Here is a 25,682-nt window from a genome sequence, read left to right on the forward strand (position 1 = left end):
TTATTATTGATTTTGTTCTTGTCTAGGTTTTTTTTTTTAAATGATGTTTTTAATGTTCTGTTTCTCCCTCCAGGCCAGTATAAAGGACTTGAAGTATTTTTTTTTAATAATCCTCCCCTCCACACACACACACACACACACACACACAAGAATTTCAGAAGTGCCATTATGATTTTAGGGTCTTATTTTCTTGAGTCACTTCATATGCCTGTTTCCAGCACTGATTATCTTCATAATCTATTAGGAAAGTACAATTTGCAGTCATTCATATCCTGTGATTGGGCAATTTAATCATTAGCTCTCAGCAGTCACCCTGAGGCAAGTGGAAACAGCTCTGGGCAGGCAGTGCTCTAGGGTCACTGGGAAAGTCTAAAAACAGGCCGCTGGAGGTACTGTGATGGCTTTAAAAGGAGCTACCTTATTAAATAGGGTTTGTATCAATCTTGGAATGAAGACAATCTTTCCTACTTTGGGTCTTTCATTTGCTGTTGTAGTTATATATGTTTAGTATACCTTGTCGATTTGTGCTTTTATAATCTTTAATTTGAAAATAATGTGTCCTCATGGATGCCTTCATTTCCCCAGCTCTCGATGCAGATATTTAAATGGCTGCAATTGTGAGAGTGATCCGTGGAGGGATAAATGCACACCTTCTCCTTGACCTTGGGTCTGTGGGACTAGAATTGAGGGGATCTCGTCGGTCCCCTGAAAGAGACTGAATCAATGTGGCCATGGGTGGAAACTTTAATCCAGAACCCAATGAAGAACTTGACTGTCTGAACAAATGTATTGAGCCTTTTGTTTTAAAACAGCTAACAAATATGAAAAATGTGGAGCTCTAAAGTTCAAGATTTAAAAAAAAAAGATGTTTCTAAAAGTGATGACAAATAATTACTTTTAAAGTGCTGCATATTTATACAACTGAGAGATTATTTTTGTAGATGCAATGTCTGTGAGCTGGGATATGTGTGCAGTGCTTCAGGCATTTAAAAATCATTTTTTTTTTATTCCTAGGGAGATGCAAATAAACAGAACTCTCTTGTTTCCTCTGTGTCTTTCTATATTTGTTTTCTTTTTCCAAGCTTGTGTTACCTCTCGTGTTCTTATTTATTATAAAATCTTGTTGTCCTGAACATTACAATGTTCCCTATAGATGAAGGAAACCTCAACTCCAGTTCTACTCTCTGAAGCCTCCACTCCATTTCCGCCACCCGTCTCTGCCCTTTTCCCTGTGGCTTTAACATAAGTAGTGATGTCTTTAAATGAGAATATAATTTGTGGTGTCTAAAATGGTATTTTTTACCAGACAAAAAAAACATCTCCAATAAAATTTTACTTCTCTTTCAATATTATCACTTTATTCAAATAGCTTTATTTTTTTTTTTAAATCAACATGTATGTTTGTGTCTGGGTATACGAAATTGTGCTCGCTTGAAGGTGTTCTTCCTAGAAAGACGGTTATAAATATCTACTCTTGGAAGGTCTTGAAATTAGACATAGCCATATTTGGCAGTTGAAAAAGAAACATCTCAGGCTGATCCCTTATCGCCTTCTCCGAGCAGCCTCCAAACAGCATCTGAGGACTGAAACCATAATTACACACCCTAAACCTCGAGGCGCAGTTTTTAGGCACCATGAACTTTCTTTTCGAGGCCTTTTGGCCACTCGGGGCAATGGCCGCTGAGGAACTGGGTGCCTCATGGTCGTAGGCGCCCAGGCACGAATGCATTTAGCGCTTGCTAACTTTTTGGTGTGTAAGTTAAATACGCGTGTTTAAAACTTCACACTGTATGTAAACTCTTCTCCCGGGGGGGCTCCCTTGTGCATCTGCGGAGGAAGCGCAGAGACCCAAGGGCCAGAGCTACTTTCGTTTTCTCTGGCCCGGCTTGAGGTCTCTCCTGTCTTGCACCGATGGTTGCCTGTGCGCCGCCAACTTCGTTTTTAACTAAAAGATAGAGACAGAGACACAGAGAGAGAGAGACAGAGTCAGAGAGACAGAGAGAGAGAAAGGGACAGAACGGGCTATGATTCCACCTGGAGAAGCAATAACCCCTGAAAATGGGGACACATCGACCCCGACCTTCCACTTTCTGGAAGCGTTTCTAACATTTTCTCCGTTTTCCTCACGAGATGGGCTTTCATGTGAAACGGGCCTGTTTTCCCTTCTTTTTCCAACCTCACGTCCCCCCCTTTTCTCCGTAAATTCCGGACTCCGGAGCCGCACTCCATTCCCAGGTCCCACTTCTAAGGGTTTCCCGGCGGCCGGGGGCGGCCTCGAGGCTTTCCCCTCCATCTGAGGCTTGCGGGTCAGCTCCCCTCCGCCTAAGAGAAATGGGAGTTTTGCTGAAGATCAAAACTGCTCCAATGCTCTCCGGTGGAATTTGAATTGATGGCTAAATCAGTAACAGATGAAGACTTTGCTATTTATGTGCATTCCTTTTGTACTCCGAATTGGGAGGGAGTGGAGGGGCCGGTGGGTGGCCGGGGCGCGGGCGGGAGGCCCGGGGGCGCCAGGGCGAAGGGGGCTCGGCAGAGCGGCCTTTCCTTCGGGTGGAGGCTGCGAGGCCGCGCGGAGGGCGCCTCCGGGGCCCGGCGGGTTCCGGGCGCCGCCGCTGGGGACTCGAGGCCCGCGCGCGTCCGCGTGAGCGGAGCGAGGGAGGCTTTGCGGCCCGGACGCACCGCCAGACAAAGGGGCGGCCGCGACGCTTGCCCGGGTCTGGCAGCCTGCCGGCCGCCTCTGGCCCCGCTGTCCCGGCCAGCCGTGCGGCCACGATCTCCGGCTTCCAGGGACGCTCGGCGGGGCCTGGCAGCGGGCCGTGACCGCGCGGGCTGGCGACCCCGGGCCGGCTGTGCCGCCCTTCACTGTTGATCTTGACCGTGCGGCGGCGCGGCGCCAGGCGTGGAGCTCGCTCGCCATCTCCTGGGCGGTCGGCGGCATTGGCAGAGCTCGCGGCTCAGCTCCGCGGCCAGATCCTCTCCCGAATATTCCCCCCAGCTCTGCAGCCAAGCCTCCCGCCCCGTCCCGCCCGGCCCCGCCCCGCCCCGCCGCCCCCGCCCCCGCCCCCGCCCCCAGCTCCCAGCGCACAGCTCTGCCTGCCGGACCTCGGAAATCCTAAATCCGGGCGCTGAGGTGGGGCGCCTGGGCACCACTGAGCCAAGCAGAAAGGGAGGGAGTCGAGTTGGTCTCGCCTGGTTTTCACTTAGTTCCTTTACATCTCTAGTCCCCAGGGGTAAGCTGCAGCTGTGCGGCTGCCTCGGGGTCCGGAGGAGACACCCCTGCACTTGGAAGTACCGAGCATCGCTGTGTGCTGAGGCCGCGGGAGCCTGCGGGGATCCCTGGGGAGGCGGTAGCCCCTGGAAAACGGGGAGCGTTTCCCCCAATGAGAGCCTGGATCCCCTAAATCCTTAGGAACTGAGGTCGCAGCTTTTGCCTACACCCCCCAACCCCAAGGACGAGGAGGGGAGTCCTGGTCTGTAGGTCTGAGCTCCCAAGGAAAGCCCGACAGAACCCCGAGGAGTCCCGGACATCCCCATCCCCACCCCCTGCCCCCGCCCTCGAGCGGGAGGAAGAGACCGACGGCGTTCCCCAGAGCCGCCCAATTGGTCGCCATAACTCACACAATAAAGTCGCAGCGCGGTGGTCAGCCTTGCCCTCCGGCGGCGCCTGTGTGGTCTCCGCGCCGAGCTGGCGGTCTAACCAATTCCAGCTTGGCTCGGGACCGGCGAGGCGGGCTGCAGGTTGGGGCGGGCGCCAGTCACGCGGTCGCTGGGGTTCTTGGGACAGAGGCGGGAGAGGAGGACCCAGAGCCCCCTTGGCCAAACTAAACCGGAGGCCGCCGCACTGCTGCCGGCGACGGAGAGCGGCCCCAGCGGCGTCCCTGTCCTCCGGAACCCGAAGCGGCCGTCCCCGCTAGCCTGCTGCCTCGGTGTGCCCCGCTCTTCCCGAATGACTCTGGCTCTTCCGTCCTTCCACACCGGGTCCCGGGAGCTCTCGTCCTGCTCTGCCCACTGCAGAGGAGTCCAACAGCTTGGAGTTGTGGTTGGCAGGACGTAGTCGCCAAGGTGACTCCTGGCGATAAAAGGAATGTAGCCTTTGGCCACGGTTGGCCAATCCAGCTGCCCCTTCCCGGGGCCAGCATTCTCCATGGACCTGGACGGCCGCAGCTTTCCTGGGAGCCGAAGGCTTGGCCATGGAGAAGCACACCAGAGTTGGTGTGAAAGCGCCTTCCTGGCAGCCAAGCCTGGGCAGAGTTTGTGATGCCTTCCTCCTCCATCAGCAAACTTCTTGGACTGTGCCGGGTCCAGGCAGTGTGGGGGGCTCCGCTGCTAGACCACTAGTGCAGAGTCCTCTCCAGGGTGACGGGGTGGGGAGGAATCGGCGCAGGAGTAGCATTGCTCAGGCCTAGGGGACACAGCCCGTGGCCCCACCACACGGTGGGCTCTCCGTACAAGCCTAGAGGTACACAGTGCTGGAGAAGGCCTTAGCTGCAACTTAAAGCTGGTGGAAGCAAGCCTGGCCCAGGTAGCCGGTGGAGAAGGGGAGTGCAAAGCTAACCAAGACCAAGAAGGATCCCAAGGGACACTCGGGCAAAGGCACCCAATGTCCCCAGCTCCAGAAGCTGAGCCCGGAAACTCCCAGTGGCTTCACCTTCACTCAACGCTCTTGGGTTCTGACTGGCAGCCTCGTCCTTCGCCATCGAATATTGCGGGTGTTATCATAATACCCTGAAGGGGGGGAAACGGGTCGGGGGATGTAGGCGGTGCTGAAATGACCGGCTTTGAAGAACCTGCAGGCAAAGTTTCGTCCAATCGTCTGAGCCTGTCCTCTTATTCCCGGTTGTAACTAAATACTGCTGCGAGCGCAGCCGAAGCCCTTTGTTGGAGATGTGCGAGCGCAGTCTCTACAGAGCGGGCTACGTGGGCTCGCTTCTGAATCTGCAGTCGCCTGACTCCTTCTACTTCTCCAACCTGCGGCCGAATGGCGGCCAGCTGGCCGCGCTCCCCCCCATCTCATACCCGCGAGGCGCGCTGCCCTGGGCCACCGCGCCCGCCTCCTGCGCCCCAGCGCAGCCTGCCGCGGCCACCGCCTTCGGCAGCTTCTCGCAGCCCTACCTGGCCGGTTCCGGCCCGCTTGGCCTACAGCCCCTGGGCGCCAAGGACGGACCCGAAGAGCAGGCCAAATTCTATGCGCCCGATGTGGCTCCCGGGCCGGAGGAGCGTGGCCGGGCGCGGCCGCCCTTCGTCCCCGAATCTGGCCTGGCCCCCGCGGCCGCTGCTCTCAAGGCCGCCAAGTACGACTACGCGGGCGTGGGCCGCGCGGCAGCCGGCTCTGCGGCCCTGCTCGAGGGGCCCCCCTGCGCTGCCGGCTTCAAGGACGACGCCAAGGGCCCGCTCAACTTGAACATGACAGTGCAGGCGGCGGGCGTCGCCTCCTGCCTGCGACCTTCGCTGCCCGACGGTAAACGGTGGCCACGCTCCCTGGGCCAGTTTGGGCTGGGCTGGGTGGCCAGGGGTGGGTGCAGGGGACAGTGTGCAGGGGGAGGGAGCCGCTGGGTGCGGGCAGGCGACAGGCTGACTCGGGTTGGGGCTGTGTTGCAGGCCTGCCGTGGGGGGCGGCCCCAGGGAGGACCCGCAAGAAGCGGAAACCCTACACCAAGCAGCAGATCGCGGAGCTGGAGAACGAATTCCTCCTCAACGAATTCATCAACCGCCAGAAGCGCAAGGAATTGTCCAACAGGCTGAACCTCAGCGACCAGCAGGTCAAAATCTGGTTCCAGAATCGGCGTATGAAAAAGAAGCGCGTGGTCCTGCGCGAGCAGGCGCTGGCGCTGTACTAACCCCCCGCGTGGCCGCGGCTGGCCAGGCCTGCCCTTTAAGGCCGGCCGAGGCCTGGCGTGACGGAAGAGCCGGGACTGGGGGCTTTTCTGTCCGCGCCGTTTCGCTCCTCCGTCCCAAGTACCCTCCCGCTCAGTCTGCAGCCCCAGAAGCCAGCAGAGGACTTGGAGACCTGGCCAGTTGGGCCTCTGCGCTTCCCACTCTCTGGGAGGAGCCTGCAGAAGTTGCAGTATAACCTTGGCCTTGGGGCTTCCTGAGTGGGGGCCTGGGGTCACCTGTCCTAGCTCTCCTCTGGGGTATTTATATGGCGGCTCACCCTAGCACCCTTGTACTTGGATTTCTGCTTCCACCTAGACTCCCTTTCCTCTTCTCCCAGCCCTTTTTGAATTTAGCAGGCACCTCTCTAGAGCTCAGAGTGGAACTGAATTTGGGAAGTCCTTCTAAGAAGTAGGAAAGGGCTGCAGGCACAGTTGGGTCTCTTTGCCGCCAAAGCCCCCTGTAGCAAAGCCAGAAACTTGGCTCTGGAGAAAGGAAAGGGCACCGCCCCCCTCCTGTCTGCCCTGGCTGATTTGGGAGGACAAAAGCCACCCTGGATATTCAGACTTTGGGAGGAGAGGGGAGAGGAAGGACGGTGTGGCCGGACAAATTCGAAGATACCTCGGAGTTGGGGCTGGGCTGGCCCTTCCAGCTGGACAGAATGGGGTGGATACTTCCTTCCCAGGGATTGGGGCAGGGAGGCGGAGGCTCCAGGACCTAGCGAACTGCCATCTCTAGATAGGACTGGTAAAATTCTCCTACTTCTCCTGTCTCCTCACACATGTCTAAGCCAGAGCCCTGCACTCCGTAATTGGACTCAGCTCTGGTGAGGACAGCTGCTAATCTGCTTTGAGGCTGGGTTGCACTAGGAGGTGGGAAAAATATCCAGGGGAGGAGAAGGCAGTGAGCAAGGAGAGGGGTGTCCTACATTCCAGCTGTAAATATGACCTCCCTGTTGAGGTGGGTAGAGGTGTAGACATGTCTTTCTTGAATTAGGATAATGGGCCACCGTTTGGAGATGTGAAAGCTCCTCCACCAGTCAGGGGGCAAAGAAGGAGGCCCCTCAAATTCTCAGCCCCTGGTCACTGCTCTGACCAAATAGAGAGAAGTTCCCTTCTCTTACCCTTTTCACCACCGGACAACTCCACCAGGGGCCTTTCTGTGCCTCAGCCACTGTGCCTTTTCTGAGGCCATGGCTGGCTTCCCTCGATGGAGCTGGAGCGGTAAGGCCCTGAGCCCTGCTGGGCTTGCTTTCTGGAAGCTGGGGTTCCTGATGCCACACGGAGTTGTTTTGCATATGTTGGGTTGTCCTGGCTTACCCTCAGTGAAACTGAGGGAGGCCCCCCCAAGCTCCTTCTAACACCCCTGCCCCTTTTCCCTCTCCTTCTGAGAAGTAGCGCCCCCCAACTCCTACTGAGGTGTATGACAGCCAAAGAGTTGAAGATTCCTTCCCGAAGTCCAGTGATTTATTTTCAGTGGAGGACTAGGCCTTAAGATATGGAGTGGGCGCCTCACAGAGAGCCCCAAGCCTCCACCCAAATGACCTCAGTTTATGTTGACTAATTGCAATTTCTTTGCTATCTAATAGTTGTTGTGCATGGTTTCTGTTGTTTTGATTTTGTTAAACAACAACAACAACAACAACCCAAGAGCTTGTATATATCAGATACATCAAAATGTTTTGAGTGGAAATAAATATCCAGGTCCCAGTCAAGGTGTCAAGGGACTGATGTCAATTTTTCAAAACGTTTCGGATACCCTCCTAATGATTTGAGGGCACCAAATTCGTTTTTCTTTCCTGATTGTGGTTTCACTGCAGGTGTTGACTGTTCATTAAATGAGAAAATGGCTTCCAAGTCGGTCAGAAAATGGTGTATAAAAGCCTATGAACAAGATGTGCATGAAACATCTGAGTGGGAGGTGCGGGGACTGTGGGCAGATTTGAGTGTGTCTCCCACAGTAAGTGAACTCTCAGCTTGTTGCTGGCCAGGGCTTCTGTATTTTGCCTAAATTCTCAAACTTTAAGGCTTGCTGTTGGGGGTGGGGGGCTGCTGTCAAGATATGAGGCTCCTCAGATTTCAATACAAAACACGTCTCCCTGGTCAGGCTTCTTTAGAACAGGCTGTGCCCGCTGGAAATCCTCCATACTGACATCTCTGCCAGGAGCCCAGTAGGCTTCCTTGGGAAATGTGGCCTCTGCACCCCACAGGCCTTAGGAGCCTTTAGCTGAGGCTGGGAAAGTTAAAAACCTGCTCAGTATTCACCATCCTCTTGCAGATCTCAATTTCCAGCTAGCTTTGAAATGGGAACTAGACAATTGCTGGCTTTTAGCAAGTGGAAGAATTAGCAAAACCATTAAATCTCTAATACCAAGTATTCATGGGTTCCAACTCCCCTTTCCTGAAATACATTTTGATGTGTATTTTTTAAAATGTTTTTTAAACAGTTCCTTTAAGAAAAATATAACGGTGGGGGGCAGGGTGGGTTGGGGTGGGGGAAGAAGCAAGAGGCTGCAGAGGCCCTATCTTCAGGAATGTTTTCTCACCTGATGGGGCTCAGAGAGGTATTGGTACCTGGAGCTGGGTCTCTCCCCCAAAACAGCAGAACAAAGGCGGAGGCCACACGCAGACTATAGGTCCAGAGGGCTGGGTAAAGGACTAGGAAACCGGACTTAGACGCAGGCCCTGGGATAACAGAGAGAGACCGGTTCTTTCCAATGTATGCCATTAAATCATCACGTTTTTTTCTCTTTAGCCTGGGATGTGGGGTGGGAGGAGAAATTCATGGAGACCACTCCCCAAAGAGATTGAAATTATTCTAAGTGCAAAATCTCGGTTGTCCGTTGGGGCTTCAGCAGTGTTTTTTCAAATTTGTCCCCTTTACTGATCTGCACAAATACAAAGGCGGTGGTGTCCTCTCTCCTTTCCTAGCCAAGGTCCTGGCAGGGATTTGGAACCGCGGCGAAATTCCTAAGAAACAAACGCGGAGAGAAATGATGCTGAAATCTGAGTGCTCAACATTCCCTCGCACAAAGACAAATGCGTCCTCCGAAATGCTGCAGTCCAGGCAGGCCTCTTGACCAAGAAGAAGGGTTTTAAAGGAGAAAAAATGGCTTCGGCTGGCATTCAACCAGCTGCAAGCTCAGAGGGCCGACCGGGGGACTCTTAAGGCCTGGGGGCTCTCCCCGAGGGAGGCGGGCTGGGGAGGCTTCCGGGAGGCCGGCGGGTGGAGGAGAAATCCGGAACCGTTGTAAATATTCATGTCTGCGGGGGGGGGGGGTGCCTCTTCACCCCGCCTCTCCCAGCTGCAATCACCCCCCCTCGGGAGGAGGGGGGGCACCGCGCCTGTCCGACCGTCCTTGGACAAAGGTGATCTCCCCACATTTTTGTTCTCCAGTCACTTGACTTAGGGAGCCCATTCCGAAGGCTCTGCAGGGAAGGGACTGGCTCTGGGTGTTTTCCCTCCCGTTTCTCCTCTTCTTTCGTTTCCTAAAAGAGCATAAATAATTAAAGTTTGGCAGGGAGGAAAAGCCTTCTTGCAGAACTGTAGTGGCAATAAATGAAATGACTCAGAATCCCTTCCCCAGTCAGCTTTTACGAGAGCTGCCAGACAGTGTCTGTTCACGTTCTCCAGATACCAGGGGCGCCCTGACAAAGTTAAGGTCAAGTTAGTGTCTTATCTTGGGTGGCTCGAAATTACCGCATCGCGTCTGGGCGCTGCGCGGAGACGAGCGCTCGCGGAGCAGCTGGATGTGCCGGAGGGTCGGACGCGCTCCGCACGCTTCGAGCGGGGGCCGCGCGGGCAAGGACCAGGCCACAACGCCGGAGGCTCCACGGTAGGTCCTCGCGGGGCGCGCGGGGCGGGGGGCTGCGCTTTTCCTTAGGTTTGGGGGTGAGGGTCGCGGAGGGAGCTGGGGGCCGCAGGCCGAAGCCGGCTGGGCCCGGAACGGAAGCCCCAGGTGGGGCGTGGGGGCGGGCGCCCGCGCCGCCGAGCCGAGAGGGGTCGGCGGCCCCTTCCCGGGTGCACCCGCGCGCCGCTGCAGATGGCGCGCCCTCCCCCGCCAAAGCGCGGCTCCAGCCCGAGCCGCCATCGCCATGTCGTTGAACTTGAATGGTTCCGTCCTCCCCATTTCCCTCTCCAGCGGTCAGCAGGCTCCGCTTTGGGGGCAGCGCGCTGCCTGCGCCCCACCCTGTGCAAAGAGAAGGTGCGAGAATTACGCGCACTCCCAGATGCGTAAAGACCCGCCGGGGGCGGGGGGGGGGCCGCTGCCGCTGCCCTGGGTCCTGAGCTGCCGCAGGGCCAGTGTGCAGTGTCCGGGGAGCCATTTTAGGAGAGAGATCCAGGGGCGTCGACCACGAGCCCGAAAGGGAGAGGCTGGGGCGGGCGATGGAGATGGGAGGCAGATAAGTGCGCGGGCGGTCTGCTCGGAGGAGAAAGGGGCGAGCGGGGATCTGGGCGCGGGTGCCAGGCGGGAGGAGGGTGCGCGAGACGGTGGGCAGTTCTGGGGCGGGGGAGCCTCCTTGGCCTCCACTCGCCACGGACCTGTTTGCGCAGTGTTCCGAGCAAAGCAGAGGTGGGAGGGGGGCGGAGGAAGAGTGGGAGGGAGAAGAGGAGGGAGGAGAAAAAGAGAAGGGGGGCACAGCGGCCAGAAAATAGATATGAGCTCGGATCACCCGCCCTTTCTCTGTCTGTCGGCTCGGTGGGCAGAGCTGGCCACACGGGCACTGCGGCGGCGGGCCAGGGAGGGAACCAGCTTCACAGCCCGCACCACCTACCCTGGGCGTAGGGCTGAGGCCCAGAACCCAGTGCGGGGATTGCCTGGGCAGAGGAATCTTGGGGAGAGGGCTGATTCCTGACCTCGGTTCTGGGATTCGGGTTTGGGGAGCTTCCTTCCGAGAGACTGATTTTAGCTTTGGAAAGCGCCGGCTCTCCTGCAGGCGGGAGTCCAGGCCTCGCCTGGCCCCCAGGGCTAGGAAAGAGGGAGACGGCGGCCTTGGAGGAAAGTGAGGCCTTGGGGCACATGGATGGGGGGTTCTCAGGGCCAAGTGCTGCAGAGAGGCTCAAGCCAGGAGGAAAGAGCTGCTGAGAGCACTCCGCCCCTTCCCCAGGGCCAACGGACCTCCCGGGGGCTCCCCCCCACCCCCGAAGTGACCATGCGGGCCCAAGGGCACCGCAGGAGCCCAGGGGAGAGCCGGCGGCGTGGATGCCTAGGCCTTGGCGGGTCTCCGACGCAGGGAAGGGGCTGGTTGTGAGGCGGGCTGGTCCCGGTCCAGGCCAAAAAGCAGAGAGGGTGAGGAGGGTGGAGGCGCCCACACTTGGTCTGGGGCTGGTGGGGAGTGGGAGGCCAGGCTCCTTTAGAGTAGAAGGACTCCGGATCCTTTTGTTCACCAGACCCCCCCAGCTTCTAGAAGGGCCACCGGGCGTCTCCGAGGTCTGAACTTCCTCCTTGCTTTAGCTTTGGGAGAGGAAAGGCAGAGAGGGGACAGGGGTGGTGGCACACAGCTAGGGGAGAGGAAGAGAGAGCATCAGGGGACAGAGATAGGCAGAGGAAAGGAAGAGGAAGGAAGAAGGCTGGAAGGAACACGAGAAGGGAGCGGGAGAAGAGAGGACAGGCGAGAAAGAAGCGAGAAGACTGAATGGAAAGGAGGGAAGGAGAAAAAGAGACGGGAACAGAGAGCGGAGGAGAGAGGGCGAAAGGTCCGACTGGGCACCGAGGCCCTGCCTGGCCTGGGTGAGCTCCTGGCACGGTTTTGGCGTGGGGGTTTTCGAGGCTGGCACTCGCGCTCCGGGGGTCAGGAGTGGAGAGAATCAACCAAGTTATTCTGCGCTGAAGGCGCAGGGCTAAGAAATATGTAAATCAGGGCTCCGTGCGCCCCGAGAGTGGCGCAATTACGCCCCTTGAACAAGAAGCAACAAGCTCCTGACCGGCGAGCTGCAGAGGGTGGCGGCGTCGCGGGGGAGGGAGCGGCTGCAGGAAGGGGTGTGGGGGTGGGAACCTCACAACCTCACACCTAGTCCCCTATGCCCCGGGCTGGGGCTCCCCCCTCTGCTCTCCGCTCCTTTCCCTTCCCCCTTCCTCCCCCTTCCTCCCCCTCCCTCCTCCTCCCCGCCGGCCTCGGTCCGCGTACTTAAAGCGGCGCGGGCGGGCGGGCGCGGGCGGGCGGCCCAGCCGGGCGGTGGCAGATGCACCCAGCAGTGGCGGCCGCCGGCGGCGCACAGGTGACCGGCCTGCGGCTCAGCCCGGTCAGGGGGCGCCCGGGGAGCGCGGGCTGGAGAGGGAGACTGGTCCGCCCCCAGCGCGCGCGCGTCTCGGCGCCAGGAGCCGTCCCGGGGCGTGTTGGCGAGAGCTGATATAGATATAAGGACATTTCTCTCCATGGCGTCACGTGACATAATTACCACCAGAATCAATCAAGATGAATTGCACGTCAGCGCCCGGTGGGGATTTTTGCTTAGTTGATCCTGGCCCAAGCCTCTTGTGCAATCGATGGCTCAGGTTGGCGGCGCGGGGAGCGGCCCGGGGCTCGCCGGCGCGCACGCCGCGGAGCCATGAACGACTTTGACGAGTGCGGCCCGAGCGCAGCCAGCATGTACCTGCCGGGCTGCGCCTACTACGTGGCCCCGTCGGACTTCGCCAGCAAGCCGTCGTTCCTGTCGCAGCCGTCGTCCTGCCAGATGACTTTCCCCTACTCCTCCAACCTGGCGCCGCACGTCCAGCCCGTGCGCGAGGTGGCCTTCCGCGACTACGGCCTGGAGCGCGCCAAGTGGCCGTACCGCGGCGGCGGCGGCGGCGGCGCGGGGGGCGGCGGCGGCGGGGGCGGCCCCGGCGGGGGCGGCGGCGGCGGCGCCGGGGGCTACGCTCCCTACTACGCGGCGGCCGCGGCGGCGGCGGCGGCGGCGGCGGCGGCCGAGGAGGCGGCCATGCAGCGCGAGCTGCTGCCTCCCGCGGGCCGCCGGCCGGACGTGCTCTTCAAGGCGCCCGAGCCGGTGTGCGCCGCGCCCGGGCCGCCGCACGGCCCCGCGGGCGCCGCCTCCAACTTCTACAGCGCCGTGGGCCGGAACGGCATCCTGCCGCAGGGCTTCGACCAGTTCTACGAGGCTGCCCCCGGGCCCCCGTTCGCCGGGCCGCAGCCCCCTCCGCCTCCCGCGCCGCCGCAGCCCGAGGGCGCTGCCGACAAGGGCGACCCCAAGACGGCGGCTGGCGGCGGCGGGGCAAGCCCCTGCGCCAAGGCGCCCCCCGGCTCGGAGCCCAAGGGGGCGGCAGAAGGCGGCGGCGGCGACGGCGAGGGGCCCCCGGGGGAGGCGGGGGCCGAGAAGAGCGGCGGCACAGGTAGGCTCCCGCGCGGCGCGGGGTGGGCGGCGGGGCCGGGGCGGCGGCGCGGGGGGGCGGCGGGGGCCTCCCTGTGCTCGCGCCGTTTTATGTGCTACTTTATAAGCGTTCGAGGGGGTTTATACATCCTATAAGATTTCCCGGGCCGTTGTAAAGTGTGTTTACGATAGGAAACCAATTTAGGTGGGCTTAAGGTAGACTTCGAAGGGGACGTTAATCGCCGGAGAGAGCTTTGCCCCAGTTTGGGGGGGGGGCGGTGCTGGAGAGCTTGGAGTGAGGTGGGGGGAGATTTCAAGCCACTTTGTGAGTGTGGACACTCGAGCCTCCTGCTTTTAAGGGGGGGTGGGGTGGGGAGATCCTCGAACTGGACTTTATCCAAGCCCCTGGCTGACGCGCGCTGCTGGCTGGAGTAGAGCGGATGCCTGGGCGCGCTCGGGTTGCTCTCCCTTCGGGTTCCAACTCCGAGCCGGCCTCGCGCTCCGCTTCTCCACCTCCGTGCCACGGGGTGTGTGTGTGTGTGTGTGTGTGTGTGTGTGTGTGTGTGTGTCCTGGCGTGAACACACGTCCACGCCCGCACTCTCTCCTGTGCCCGCCCATATATCATCCCCCACGACGCAGGCAGGGCCTTTCAGTGGCGGCAGGGGACGTCCCCAGCGGGGCCGAGGCCTGGCCCTCGCGCGGGCCTGGGCCGGCGGGCAGGCGGCCGGGGGTGGGCAGTCAGCCGCCTCTCTCACCTCTTGGTCTCTTTGCCTTGCAGCGGCCCCCCAGCGGTCCCGGAAAAAGCGCTGTCCCTACACCAAGTACCAGATCCGCGAACTGGAACGCGAGTTTTTCTTTAACGTGTACATAAACAAAGAGAAAAGACTCCAACTCTCTCGGATGCTCAACCTCACTGACCGGCAAGTCAAAATCTGGTTCCAGAATCGTAGAATGAAAGAAAAGAAACTGAACAGAGACCGTCTGCAGTATTTCACTGGAAACCCCTTATTTTGAGAGCTCCAGGAAGCACCCCTCTCCCAGAGCCCCACTCACCCACCCACCTCCCCACCAGCCTGCCCCCGGCAGGCCCAATGTCCTTGGGTTTAATGACGCCTCTTCTCTGTGGAACTCCACGATTCCTTCCCACGGTCAACTCGGGACCTCCCAGCGACCACTGCTGCCTGCCGACGAGGCCGGGGACTTGGCCGAATGGATCCTAATAAGGGGAAAATGGTAAATGCAAACGTCCCTTTACAATTTTACCGCCAATGTGCTGTTGTTCTCGCTCCCTCCCTCCGAGTCCCCGTGGGGACGCTGTGGGATCTGTAGAGAGTTAGGCCGCTGGGCTGCAAGGCACTTGTTTTTGTTCTGAGTTTAAGGGACCCGGCCATCCCCCTTGGTGAATGCAGATTATTTAAACTCTGGGAAATGTATCTTTGGTCTGTCGTATCAAGGCATAAGTCACTGTGTTTTGTGTGAATAAATGGTTTCTAGTAAAATGGAGGTTGCAGCTTGAACACACTATATGATTTTTTTCCTCTTTAAAGAAGTTTAGTGTCTGATTAGGGTATTTTAGTGGTCAGAACCTTCTCCCATATGCAACTGAAAATCAAGTGAAATGCTCTTTAATCCTGCTGAAATGAGAGTAGCTCTCTCCCACCCTCTCTAGGCTACACTGATTTGTTAAAAATCACTTCAGGGATGAATTTCTGAACTGAGGATCTAACCCAGCCATTCTGGGGCTGCTTTCTCCAGGCAATCAGGCTGGGGCAGCAGGAACCTTAAGAAGGAAGTCTCTTCCTCCCATTCCCAGTGTAGTGAACTTGGAATTTCTGAAAAGACAAAAACCATTTTTAAAAAATTTTTAGAAAATCCAAATTTACTCCTAACAAGATGTCAAGGAGCCAGGGTCCCTTAAAAAAAAAAAAAAAAAAAAAGCAGCCAAAATTAGAAACCTTCATGGAAAATAATGGTTTGCTGAAAAGGAAGTTACCAGTGGGGAGAGGGCTTGGGATCCTTGCTAGTGTCACAGCAGGCATGCGGCAGAGAAGGGAAGACCCCTCCCTGGAATAGGGCCTGAGGCTGCAGACCCACTTCTCACTGCATTTATCGCTTCAAGTTAAAGAATGTGGTGGGGGCTGAACTGCACTTTATGTTGCAGGGCCAGGCCAGGCTGTTTACAAAACCTTGAACTGTCTAGACAACACCATAAAAGCCAAAGTTCTAAACAGCTTAATTGGGTTATATTATACACCTTCTGGTGGGCCCAAAAGAGATTTCCGCAATGTGCAATAAACTGTAGGAGTGAGAAAAGCATCTCTCCCTCTGAAAAAAGTAAAGTGAATCATGACTCTTAACCTCTTCTAAGCCCAAAGTAAAAAAAAAAAAAAAAAAAAAAAAAATCCATAAGATGTACAGTACTCCATGCATCTGCAGAGGAGGTATGCATTTCCAAATGCAAAATTTTTTTAATTACCAAAGTTTGGGGGGGGGGAGGAAAAACATAAGTGCATAAGTGTATGCCTTTGAACTTCCAAAATGTCAAGGTCATCACCTTTAACCTTTCTGAATAATTAGGCGCCTTAAGGTTCTTCTGTGATATTCAGCCGCCACCCACTCTCACACACACATGCTTACACACCTCCAGACCCCCACATACATTTATGACCACACAGCATCATATCAGGGGCTCACCATAAATCTAAGCAAATGCCTTAATTTCAGGATCAATAACCTTAATTTCCCTTCAAACATTTGTGTAATTCAATAGCACTTGACTTCTTTTTAAAATACTGGTTAGATTTAAGTGTCTACCAGCATGTTTTTGTTTTTTTTTTTAAATACAGATGGTATATATACTGAGGTGGATTTTTTTTTGGAGGGGGGGTCATAGATAGCAATCCCCTTTGCTCTAATGAAAAACCATGGCTTTAAAAGCAGGCATTTGAAAGAGGAAGCTCTAGTCAGATTTACAGCTTCGCTATATTTGAAAAAAAAAAAATGCTACCCCGTCAGATAAATTACCGAACTTTCTTTGAATATGAAAATATTCATTTTACAAAACTGAAAATATTTATATTGTTTTCCAAAGTGTCCCTCAACCTTTGGTGAAAATGGCAAGAGAAACAAAGCCTACAATCGAATAATTTCGTTCGGAAGGGGATTCCTTTGTGTGGAATTCTGGGCGTCCGTTAAAATGTCAATGCCCTAGTAGTATGATCGTTGCAGGAGCTTAAAACTGCTTTATTTCTTTCTCTCTCCATCTATCTTTTTTTTTTTTTTTTTTTTTTTAACTGCGTCTAAATGTAGCAAGCTTGTGTGTCCACCACCTTGGGTAAGCCGAACCAAGAGATACCATTTCCCGTTTGCATGGCCTTGGAGAGCCACACGGGGGCGTGCTCACGTTCCAGAAGCCGCGTCTGGCGCAGAGGCCGCGGTACCCTATCTTTCCAATAGTGATTCTAATAGGCAATCTCAGCCCGTTAGTAACAGGCGGCCACTAAGTATTTGTTTGCTGTTTGTTTGTTCTAAGCAACCACGGTGTGCGAACTTGTGTATAGACAGAGAAAAGGGAGCTACCCGGATTCCTGAAACAGACAATCACCCAATCGTTGTCCCCTCCAAGATAACGCTGTTGCAAAGAATACCTTGCCATAGCCTGGTGGTGTCAAGGAGAGATTTTTTTTTTTTTTAAAGACTAATAGGTACATTTCGAAATAGGTCATGCCACTGCGAGTTGTTTCAATGAGGGAAATTAATGTTCTTGTTGGTTTGAGTATGGAGAACGATATGAGGGTAGGACCAGCTCCTCCCCAAAAGCAGGGTCCGCCTTGTACCGACCGACCGCCGGGGATGATTAAAAGGCTTTTGTTTAAGACAGATCGGGGCGCCGGCAATTTAGCTTGGTGTGGTCTCAGGGAAAATGAGACGCGTCGGGCCCGAGGGGGTCGTTGTGGGCCAGGGAGTGCCCCCCACCCCGGCCATGCCCGGCACCCGGGGGTACCGGCAGCGAGAGGCGCCGGCGGAACCCTGAGCTGGGGTGTCTGGGCCCGGCTGGGCTGGCGCGGCCGCGGGAAGCCGCAGGCCGGCCCGGGAGCGTTTGGACTGCGAGGCAAAGCGGCTTAGAAAGGGGATTGCATTTGAGGCCACGGAGCTTTGCATTTGACAGGAGCCCGGCCGCTCTGCGCGGCCGCCTGCGGGACTGGAGCACAGAATGTGATTTTGGCCCCAGCTCTTGGCAGAGCCTTCTCGCTGCAGCCCTGCCAGCCCCCCACGCCCCTTCCGCGCAGCCCCGGACTTTGGGGAGGGCCCGTGTCACCATCCTCCGTCCAAGAGAGAGGCTCCCCAGGACGCGGGCGGTTCTAAGGGAGGGTGGCCGTCCCTTCTGGCCCGAAGTTCATCGTGAAGCGCCGGCAACCCCCAGAACCAGTGCTGGCCTCCTCGGCTCTGCCGCCTCTGTCTCCTTTCTCCAAACCCCGGACCAAAGGCCCTGAGCCCACCCCTGGGAGCTGGCATCGGCGTCAGTGGAGGCTGGGGCGCCATGAGCCCCCCAGTGAGGCGCCAGCCAGAGGCATAGGTGCTCCCCACAGGCCCCCGTGGCTCCCGCCTGTCTGACCGCGGGTCCTGCTTGGCTGCCATGAAGCGACATTTCTCAGAGCCTAACCTGGGTCTCAGGCCAGGTGGGGAGAGAGCCCTCCTCCCCAGATGTCGTTGTGCTCCTCTTCCCCGCGGGTGCAGCAGGGGCGCGTGTGGCCTCTGAGGGCCCCTTGGCCTTGGCTGGCAGCCTTCCTCAGACAACGGGTGCTCAGCAGTCTGCGGTTCCTCTCCTGCCAGCAGCGCCCAAGATGGGCCTGAGGAAGGACAGAGCATCGGACCAGGACTTGGGGGGCTGCAGACCCGACCCCTCCTGATTGCTCAGAGCCGGTGGGGCTCAAGGAGCGAGGCCATGTCTCTTGAGTCACCAAGGTCTCCGATCCTGAGGTGGAGGGAAAGTGCGCCAAGTAGGAGTCTTTTGTGTCTGTAACTGAAAAAGGCTCCCCAGCAGCCAGCCCTTTTGCACCGTCCCCACAGACTCTTCACTGGGTTGGTGGTGGCTTCCACAGCCTGCCCATTTGCCCCCTTGATTTCTTTTCACATTGGCTGGAAGGTGCACAGTGCAACCTGGAGGGGCTCCCTGGGGAAGCAGCCTTTAAAATTCGTCCCCATCCACTCTGCCCCCAAAGAATGGCACAGCCCTGAGACCACTAAGGGCCCAAATTCAGGGCAAACCTAGGAGTCCTCAGGTCTACTCAGGCCCAGGGTCACTGTTCTTCCTGGTGACAGAGGAGCGCAGATGCAGGCCACTTCTTGATTACAAATGCTAATTTCTTGCTAAGGCGACCCTATTAATTTTTTCTCGGAAAAGAGCTGTGCCAGGGAGAAGGAGGTCTTGGTACAAATATGGATATTCATCTCCTTTATAGTGCAATATTGATTTATTATTAATGGTAACTGCTCCAACTGATCTAAAGATGATCGAAAACAGCAGCTATGCAGCTACATTAAATACTCGTAAGCAAAATACAGGCTGGCCTTGGAAGGCACTGCCTTTTCATTCCATTTGCTTCATCCTAGCCTTAGAGTCTCAGCCAAACTTTCCATCCTCCCAGGTCTACATCATTCTCTTGTATTATTTCTATTTTGCTCCATTTTTATTATAAAATTTCTCTGAAACATTGGAGTCTCTGGCCTCAGGGAACTGGTCTGAAGGCAGATATTTGAGAAAGAATAAAATAGAATTTAGTGATAATAGATTCAAAATTATAGGCAATACACATATTTTCTGTGAATGAAGAAGACCCACTTCAAGCCAGATCTAATGTCGGGGTGACTGAGAGCCTGAAGCCACTGAGAGTTGAAACAGAAAGGCCCCCAAATTCGGAAGGCAGATCCTGCTTGTACTGGCTCACCGCAGACCTACCCGCTCCGCGAGGAATGGCTGGGTTTTAGCCTGAATGTTTTCTTCATGTATAAATAAAGATTATGAAAGGGCTTTTGATGGGCATAAAATTCCCGATTAGATTGAACAGTCCTGCCTCACGAGTGGGATAGGGAGAATTGGACAGCCGAGTTCCAGGCAGCTCCCCTGGCTGAGATGCAGAGGGACGACCGTCCTGGAGCGCCAGGCTGGCGTCAGGGCGCCTGCCGAGAGCGTGTGCAGCGGGCACTTTGTCCAGCCCTGGGCACGCTTAACTGGGGCCGGGATCGTGATCTCCACCGTCTGATAAAACCATTTTTGGGGTGCTGATCAGTGGCTGTTAGCTTTGAACAGGACTGTAGCAGACCAGAGGCAAAAGTTGTTTTTTTTTTTTTTCCTGCCTTCCTCACCCGCGCCCCACCCCCCCCCCCATCTTCAAGCTTAAAAACAGCCACCCCTACGGAAAGGTAATGTTTAAACCTCGGGCTTCGCCGGCCGGCATCCTGCAGCCGGAGCAGCTAGAGGCGCCAGGCTTTTAACCTGACAATGATGTTGTATTTGAACAGCTGCGTAAAGGTTTAAAAGGTCTGTCTCATTGCCACCGCGGAGTTTTTTAAAAGGGGTTATTGTTTGGGCGAGGGCACTTCGAGGCGACAGGCAAAGCGGTCCCAAGGCCGAAAATAATGTTCAGCGCCTGTTTCCACCAGGCCAGGGGAGAGTCCTTTTAGGGAGGGGGGACAGAGGGTTTGTTGGAAAAGGTTTTTGTGAAGGAGTGAGCAGGCTCCTGGTTCCCCCGCAGAATGCCGAGGCGCTTTAATGAGCATCGGGCTCCAAAGAAATGTTCTGCTGAGGCGGAAACCCAATTTGCCCACAAGTTCAGTCCCTGGGCCTGAAATCCAAGGCCAGCCCATGACAGGGCGAGTGTGGGGAGAAGAGAGCCCAGACGCCTTCCCGGACAGAGAACTGGTTCACGATCAGGGTTTCTGGGGCCCCTTTCGTCTCTCGGGTGCAGGGAAGGGGATCTGGGAAGCCCGGGGATGGCTCCCGTGCCCTGGCCCGGCCCCTCAACCCGGGCAAGCCTTTGGAAATCAAGGTTAAAGCTCCCCGCTGCTGCCCCGAGGCCGGGGCTTCCGAAGGGCGGCTCACCCGCCTGCAACCAGAGAACAAGAAAGGAAGTTGTTGGAGAAGTTTCTCATAAAACTCTGAGTTTCCATGGTGGTGATGGTGGTTGTTCTTTAATGAGCTCGACCACAACCCCAGACCAAATCCTCTTTATAGAACTTTCCGTCACCAAAGGAAACAGAGGACCAAGAATCTCCCAATTCCTTTTTTTTTTTTTTTACTCCCTCCCCTCACCCAAGCAAACGGGTGTCAAATAATTTTAGGAATTGTCCAAAACTATAAAACTCAACTCCTGACAAAAGTATAGCTTTTACTATTTGACGATTTGTGTTAAAACAAAAATTGACCTTCTTGGTTGGTAGCGAAGGGGAAAAATCAATAGTATAATTTTCAATAATTCATAAAGCGAACGCCATTATGCTAAATCTTAACTATTAATCTTATCCTTTACAAAGTCTCGATTGATTTGTTAATAAAATATCTTCCCGTGTGTGGCAACAGCGGGTATAACTCTTTAAAAACCTTCAGAAGCAAGAAAATTACCAAGTAGCCCAAGAATGTAGATGAGAATTTTATTGATCGCCCTGATTCTTCTTAATATGTATTAATAAATTCCACAACCTTTTGTACCTTGCACTTGTCAGAAACCAATGCTTTTACAAAATCCATAAAAGGAAAACATTTTTTTTTTTTTTTTTTTTTTGCAGAAGAACCAAATGACACCTTTGCATCTCTCTCTCTCTCTCTCTCCCCTACTCGGCCCAGTCATTTTTCTAAAACTTCTGGAGTCCGAGGGCGAGAGTTTCCCCCTCTCTTTGAAAAACAATCTTTTTTCTCTTCCTTCCTTCCTCTCTGCTCATTATTATCAGGGTGTGTAGGGAGGGAAACCTCGAGGTGGTTCTCCTGCTGTGAACCGGAGGGACGCTTTCGAGGACAGCCAGCTGCTGGCGAGGGATTGTCTCCGGGCTGAAAGCTCCCAGCGGCCCGGCCGCAGAGGTCGGGGTGTGGGTCCTCCGAGGGCCGAAGGCTCGCAGCCCCCGCGGGGCGCGGAGGGGCCGGGATCCCGCAGCCCCTCGGGCCGGAGGCGGGACCGGACAGCGCCAGGGCCGCCCGGGGCTCGGGGCTCGGGGCCGGGGCTCGGGGCTGGCCAGCTGCCTGGCCTCTGAGCCCTCGCCGCCCTCTCGCCTCCGCTCCCCGCGGGGACTTGGCCGCGTCTTGGCGAGCGCGCCCTGCAGTGTGGCCCCCGGGGGTGGGGCGCCTCGGGGCCCGGGGAAGCCGACTCACCTTCCCAGGCTGCCCGGGAGAGCGTGAGCCACCGGGCCCCCCCGCCCCGCCCCGCCCGCGCCCGCGCCCGCGCCCCGGCGCCCGGGCGCGGTCCGCCCGGGTGTGTGCGGGGCAGTGCTCCTGCGCGCTGGCGCCCCGGCGCCCCGGCTTCCCTCCCGGGCGCCCCTCTGGCCGAGCCTTTCCCTCCGCCAGCGGGGCCCGGAGGCCGGGGCGGGGGCCCGAGTGGGGCCGGCCGGCGGAGCGAGCCCCGGGGAGGCCGGCGGGCGCCGGAGAGCGCCGGAGAGCGCCGGGCCGGTTGTCTGCAGCGCGCACTATCGCGGCCGCGTAGTAGATGTCGCTGTTGTCCGTGCTTACGCGGCCGGCCGGCCGGGCTCCGGAGCACGTGACCTGCGAGGAGGCTGCGGCTCAAGGCCATTTTCAAATCTCATTGGCTTGGTTGTCATGTGGTCGGCAGAGGCATCCACAATTACACGGGGAATGTTTTCCTAGAGATGTCAGCCTACAAAGGACACAATCTCTCTTCTTCAAATTCCTCCCCAAAATGTCCTTTCCCAACAGCTCTCCTGCTGCTAATACTTTTTTAGTAGATTCCTTGATCAGTGCCTGCAGGAGTGACAGTTTTTATTCGAGCAGCGCCAGCATGTACATGCCACCACCTAGCGCAGACATGGGGACCTATGGAATGCAAACCTGTGGACTGCTCCCGTCTCTGGCCAAAAGAGAAGTGAACCACCAAAATATGGGTATGAATGTGCATCCTTATATACCTCAAGTAGACAGTTGGACAGACCCGAACAGATCTTGTCGAATAGAGCAACCTGTTACACAGCAAGTCCCCACTTGCTCCTTCACCACCAACATTAAGGAAGAATCCAATTGCTGCATGTATTCTGATAAGCGCAACAAACTCATTTCTGCTGAGGTCCCTTCGTACCAGAGGCTGGTCCCTGAGTCCTGTCCCGTTGAGAACCCCGAGGTTCCTGTCCCTGGATATTTTAGACTGAGTCAGACCTACGCCACCGGGAAAACCCAAGAGTACAATAACAGCCCCGAAGGCAGCTCCACAGTCATGCTCCAGCTCAACCCTCGCGGCGCGGCCAAGCCGCAGCTCTCGGCTGCCCAGCTGCAGATGGAAAAGAAGATGAACGAGCCCGTGAGCGGCCAGGAGCCCACCAAAGTCTCCCAGGTGGAGAGCCCCGAGGCCAAGGGCGGCCTTCCGGAAGAAAGGAGCTGCCTGGCTGAGGTCTCCGTGTCCAGTCCCGAAGTACAGGAGAAGGAAAGCAAAGGTCGGTATGAGCAAGTTGCCACCCCAGCGGGGCGTGCAGCCCGGGAACCGGCAGAGAGGGAGCGCCTGGGTGCCCAGCGTCGAGCCCGGGCAGCTGAGGCGGGGCCGACTGGCAGGTGCTGCTCCTCCTGGCTTTTAGAGGGGCAGTCTCAGTCTCGAGATGGTCCCCGCTTCTCCCCGGCTGCCCTGGCCCTCCTGGCTAGTCCTGGCCCCACGCTGATGGCGCCTGGGCAGAGGAAGGGCTTGCCGGGTTTATTTTTCCTGAGCTAGACCTGAAATGCAACAAAAGAGGGCAAATGAGACCTGCGGCTTGTAAACACGGCCCCAGAACCTCCTTTCTCCTTCTCAGATTTGCAGTCCCAGCTTTGCCTTTCACCCAACGATGATTTTAAGGTGGTCCAAGGCACCGTGTTCGTGTTCAAATGTATGCACCCCGCATCCTGCGAGCTTGGGGGCGGCAATGGGAACGAAATGACTGGGCTGGTTGGCGCTTGGGCTGGGGAAGAGGGCTCCCAGCCTCTGCGGGGTTAGGTAACCTTGGCTTTGTCTGGGGAAAGTGCCGCAAGCTTTGCAGTCCATTTGCAAAAGGGGCAAAGGCTGAAGGGGGGGTAGGATGGAATCTGCAGGGCCCACCCCGGCAGGGCCAGCCTTAGGGCCGAGCTGGGGCAAAGAGCCAGGGGCTCTGGCTTTTTTGAGGAGGAACCCTGTCCCTATGCCTCTCCCCCAGTGTCCAGAGGTGGGCCACAGTAAGGAGCCACATTTCTGGGGGGGGGGGGAATGCTTTTGTGTGGGGACAAGAAGGAATGGGAATGCAAGAAATTCTGGGGAGTACAATGCCCAGGCAGGTCGGAGAAGGTGTACTCGGTTCCTTGGTTATCTTTTGAAAGAGAAGGGCCACTATAAGCCTGGTTGTGGGGCTCCCCGCCTGTGCAGGAAAAGTGGGGAAGAAGTGGCAGACTTGGGGATGTGAGGCAGCAGTGGGATTGGTAGTCTTGTTCAGGCTCTGGTTTGCTTTTTTTCACTCCAGCCCAGTTATGAGCTGCCCACTTAGAATGCTGCTGGGGAGATCCTGAAAGTTTACTATTGTACTAATGTTCCGTGCAGATCAGAAAGTTGAGAGAGAAAGAGACAGAAAGAGAGAGAACCCTGACACGGAGGGCAAGAGTACCCGCCCATCGTGTCATTTTGGGCATTTAAACTAATCTGGCATCAATTACAAATCCCTTCCAGGGCCCACCTCATATGAGTAATGTTTAATACCAGCATTTCCCAAAGCGGCCTGGCTGCCAGCAGGGTCATGGCCAAGGGTACATTTGAAAAGCCTGAGAAAAAAAAAATTCTTGATTTTTTTTTTCTTCTTCTCCCTTTAATTTTGTTAGAGGAAATCAAGTCTGATACTCCAACCAGCAATTGGCTCACTGCAAAGAGTGGCAGAAAGAAGAGGTGCCCTTACACTAAGCACCAAACGCTGGAATTAGAAAAAGAGTTCTTGTTCAATATGTACCTCACCCGCGAGCGCCGCCTAGAGATCAGTAAGAGCGTTAACCTCACCGACAGGCAGGTCAAGATTTGGTTTCAAAACCGCCGAATGAAACTCAAGAAGATGAGCCGAGAGAACCGGATCCGAGAACTGACCGCCAACCTCACCTTCTCTTAGGTCCCAGGCCCGTCGGAGGCCAGGATCGGAGAGGGGGCACCGCGTTCCAGGGCCGAGTGCTGGAGGACTGGGAAGGCGGCAACAAAAACCTTCATTGCTCTTTTGTTTTTTGTTTTGTTTTGTTTTGTTTCCTGCTAGAATGTGACTTTGGGGTCATTCTGTTCGTGCTGCAAGTGATCTGTAATCCCTATGAGTATATATATATATATTAAAAAAAACTAGCACGTGTAATTTATTTTTTTTTCATCGTAATGCAGGGTAACTATTACTGCGCATTTTCATTTGGGTCTTAACTTATTGGAACTGTACAGCATCCATCAGTTCATTCATTCCATCCAGCAATGTGACTTTTTCATGTTTTTCCTGACACAAAAGGTCTGTGTGTGTGTGGTTAGTCCATGATCTCATGGCGTTTTTGAATACATCCAGTACTTAAAAGTACTTAAATTACATATATATTTAAAAAAAGATTAAGAAAACCCACAAGCTTTGGGGGGAGGGGGACTAAAAAAGCACATTACAATGTATCTTTTCGCAAATGAATTTAGCGATTGTCCTTGGTGAGATGGAATATTGACGACTTATGCCTTGTAGCCTTCCCTTGTGGTGCATCTGTGGTTTGGTAGAAGTACAACAACAACCTGTCCTTTCTGTGCATGTTCTGGTCGCATGTATAATGCAATAAACTCTGGAAACGAGTTCGCTCCCTCTGCTTTCTGAAATGGACAAGTGTTACGGTGGAAATGAAAGCCTTGGGTGAGATTATCTCCCTGTTAAACTCCTTGTTGGGGCAGTTGGGGGTGGTGATGGAGATAGATGGAGAAGAAAGATGGGAGAGGCTGGAGTAGGCCTAGGGTGCTGAAATTTGGCAGTGGTGGGGGGAGTGATCATCCAGCCTGGGTGTGCTGTTTTCGTAGTTGAGAAGAAGGGGAGTCTTCGCCCCTTCCCACCTTCCCAAGATGGTAACATAATTGAATCCTAGACCCGTGTGATTTCCCTCTAACCAGAGCCTGGTAAGTAAGACTGTGGCCACGCTGCCTTTTTCCTCACAGCTCCCCATTTGTGTGTTTTCCTGTCTTTGGTTTTGGTTGTGTTACTCTTTTAATACTTTCAGTGGGGTCTTGATGATTTCTGGCTGGCGTGCCATCGTCAGGGGCTAGGTTGAAACCAGTCTTGCTTGCCCACCTGGAAGCCGCCG

At 55.7% G+C, this 25,682-nt stretch overlaps 3 protein-coding genes across 4 annotated transcripts; all 3 read left to right on the top strand.

The window, feature by feature from the left end:
- The first annotated feature begins 4,884 nt into the window (after positions 1 to 4,884).
- HOXD12 (homeobox D12) lies at positions 4,885 to 5,837 on the top strand. Its single transcript, XM_041773566.1, has 2 exons — positions 4,885 to 5,458; positions 5,599 to 5,837. The coding sequence occupies exons 1-2, from the start codon at positions 4,885 to 4,887 to the stop codon at positions 5,835 to 5,837; spliced, it is 813 nt and encodes a 270-aa protein (XP_041629500.1).
- A 5,634-nt stretch (positions 5,838 to 11,471) lies between these two features.
- Positions 11,472 to 24,341, top strand: HOXD11 (homeobox D11). Of its 2 annotated transcripts, XR_005990564.1 has the most exons (3): positions 11,472 to 13,201; positions 13,959 to 14,413; positions 24,207 to 24,341. XR_005990564.1 is itself a non-coding variant. In XM_041773216.1 (2 exons), exons 1-2 carry the CDS (start codon positions 12,421 to 12,423, stop codon positions 14,192 to 14,194), a joined length of 1,017 nt encoding a protein of 338 aa, XP_041629150.1. In that variant the 5' UTR covers positions 11,472 to 12,420; the 3' UTR covers positions 14,195 to 14,683. The 2 variants fall into 2 exon arrangements, 1 of the variants encoding a protein (XP_041629150.1); XM_041773216.1 differs by lacking the exon at positions 24,207 to 24,341 and having other exon boundaries at positions 13,959 to 14,683.
- Positions 21,740 to 25,182, top strand: HOXD10 (homeobox D10). The gene is made up of 2 exons (XM_041773213.1): positions 21,740 to 22,828; positions 24,207 to 25,182. Exons 1-2 carry the CDS (start codon positions 21,874 to 21,876, stop codon positions 24,482 to 24,484), a joined length of 1,233 nt encoding a protein of 410 aa, XP_041629147.1. The 5' UTR covers positions 21,740 to 21,873; the 3' UTR covers positions 24,485 to 25,182.
- Positions 25,183 to 25,682: the final 500 nt, after the last annotated feature.

This window comes from Vulpes lagopus, chromosome 11 (genome assembly GCF_018345385.1).
Source record: "Vulpes lagopus strain Blue_001 chromosome 11, ASM1834538v1, whole genome shotgun sequence".
In the NCBI taxonomy this organism is placed as follows: Eukaryota; Metazoa; Chordata; class Mammalia; order Carnivora; family Canidae; genus Vulpes; species Vulpes lagopus.

Excerpts from the sequence above, each read along its gene's own strand:
- HOXD12 (XM_041773566.1), top strand. The coding sequence starts at position 4,885 with ATGTGCGAGCGCAGTCTCTACAGAGCGGGCTACGTGGGCTCGCTTCTG. Across the intron at positions 5,459-5,598 it reads GCGACCTTCGCTGCCCGACG|GCCTGCCGTGGGGGGCGGCC; the intron begins GTAAACGGTGGC and ends GCTGTGTTGCAG.
- HOXD11 (XM_041773216.1), top strand. The coding sequence starts at position 12,421 with ATGAACGACTTTGACGAGTGCGGCCCGAGCGCAGCCAGCATGTACCTG. Across the intron at positions 13,202-13,958 it reads CGAGAAGAGCGGCGGCACAG|CGGCCCCCCAGCGGTCCCGG; the intron begins GTAGGCTCCCGC and ends TTTGCCTTGCAG.
- HOXD10 (XM_041773213.1), top strand. The coding sequence starts at position 21,874 with ATGTCGCTGTTGTCCGTGCTTACGCGGCCGGCCGGCCGGGCTCCGGAG. Across the intron at positions 22,829-24,206 it reads ACAGGAGAAGGAAAGCAAAG|AGGAAATCAAGTCTGATACT; the intron begins GTCGGTATGAGC and ends TAATTTTGTTAG.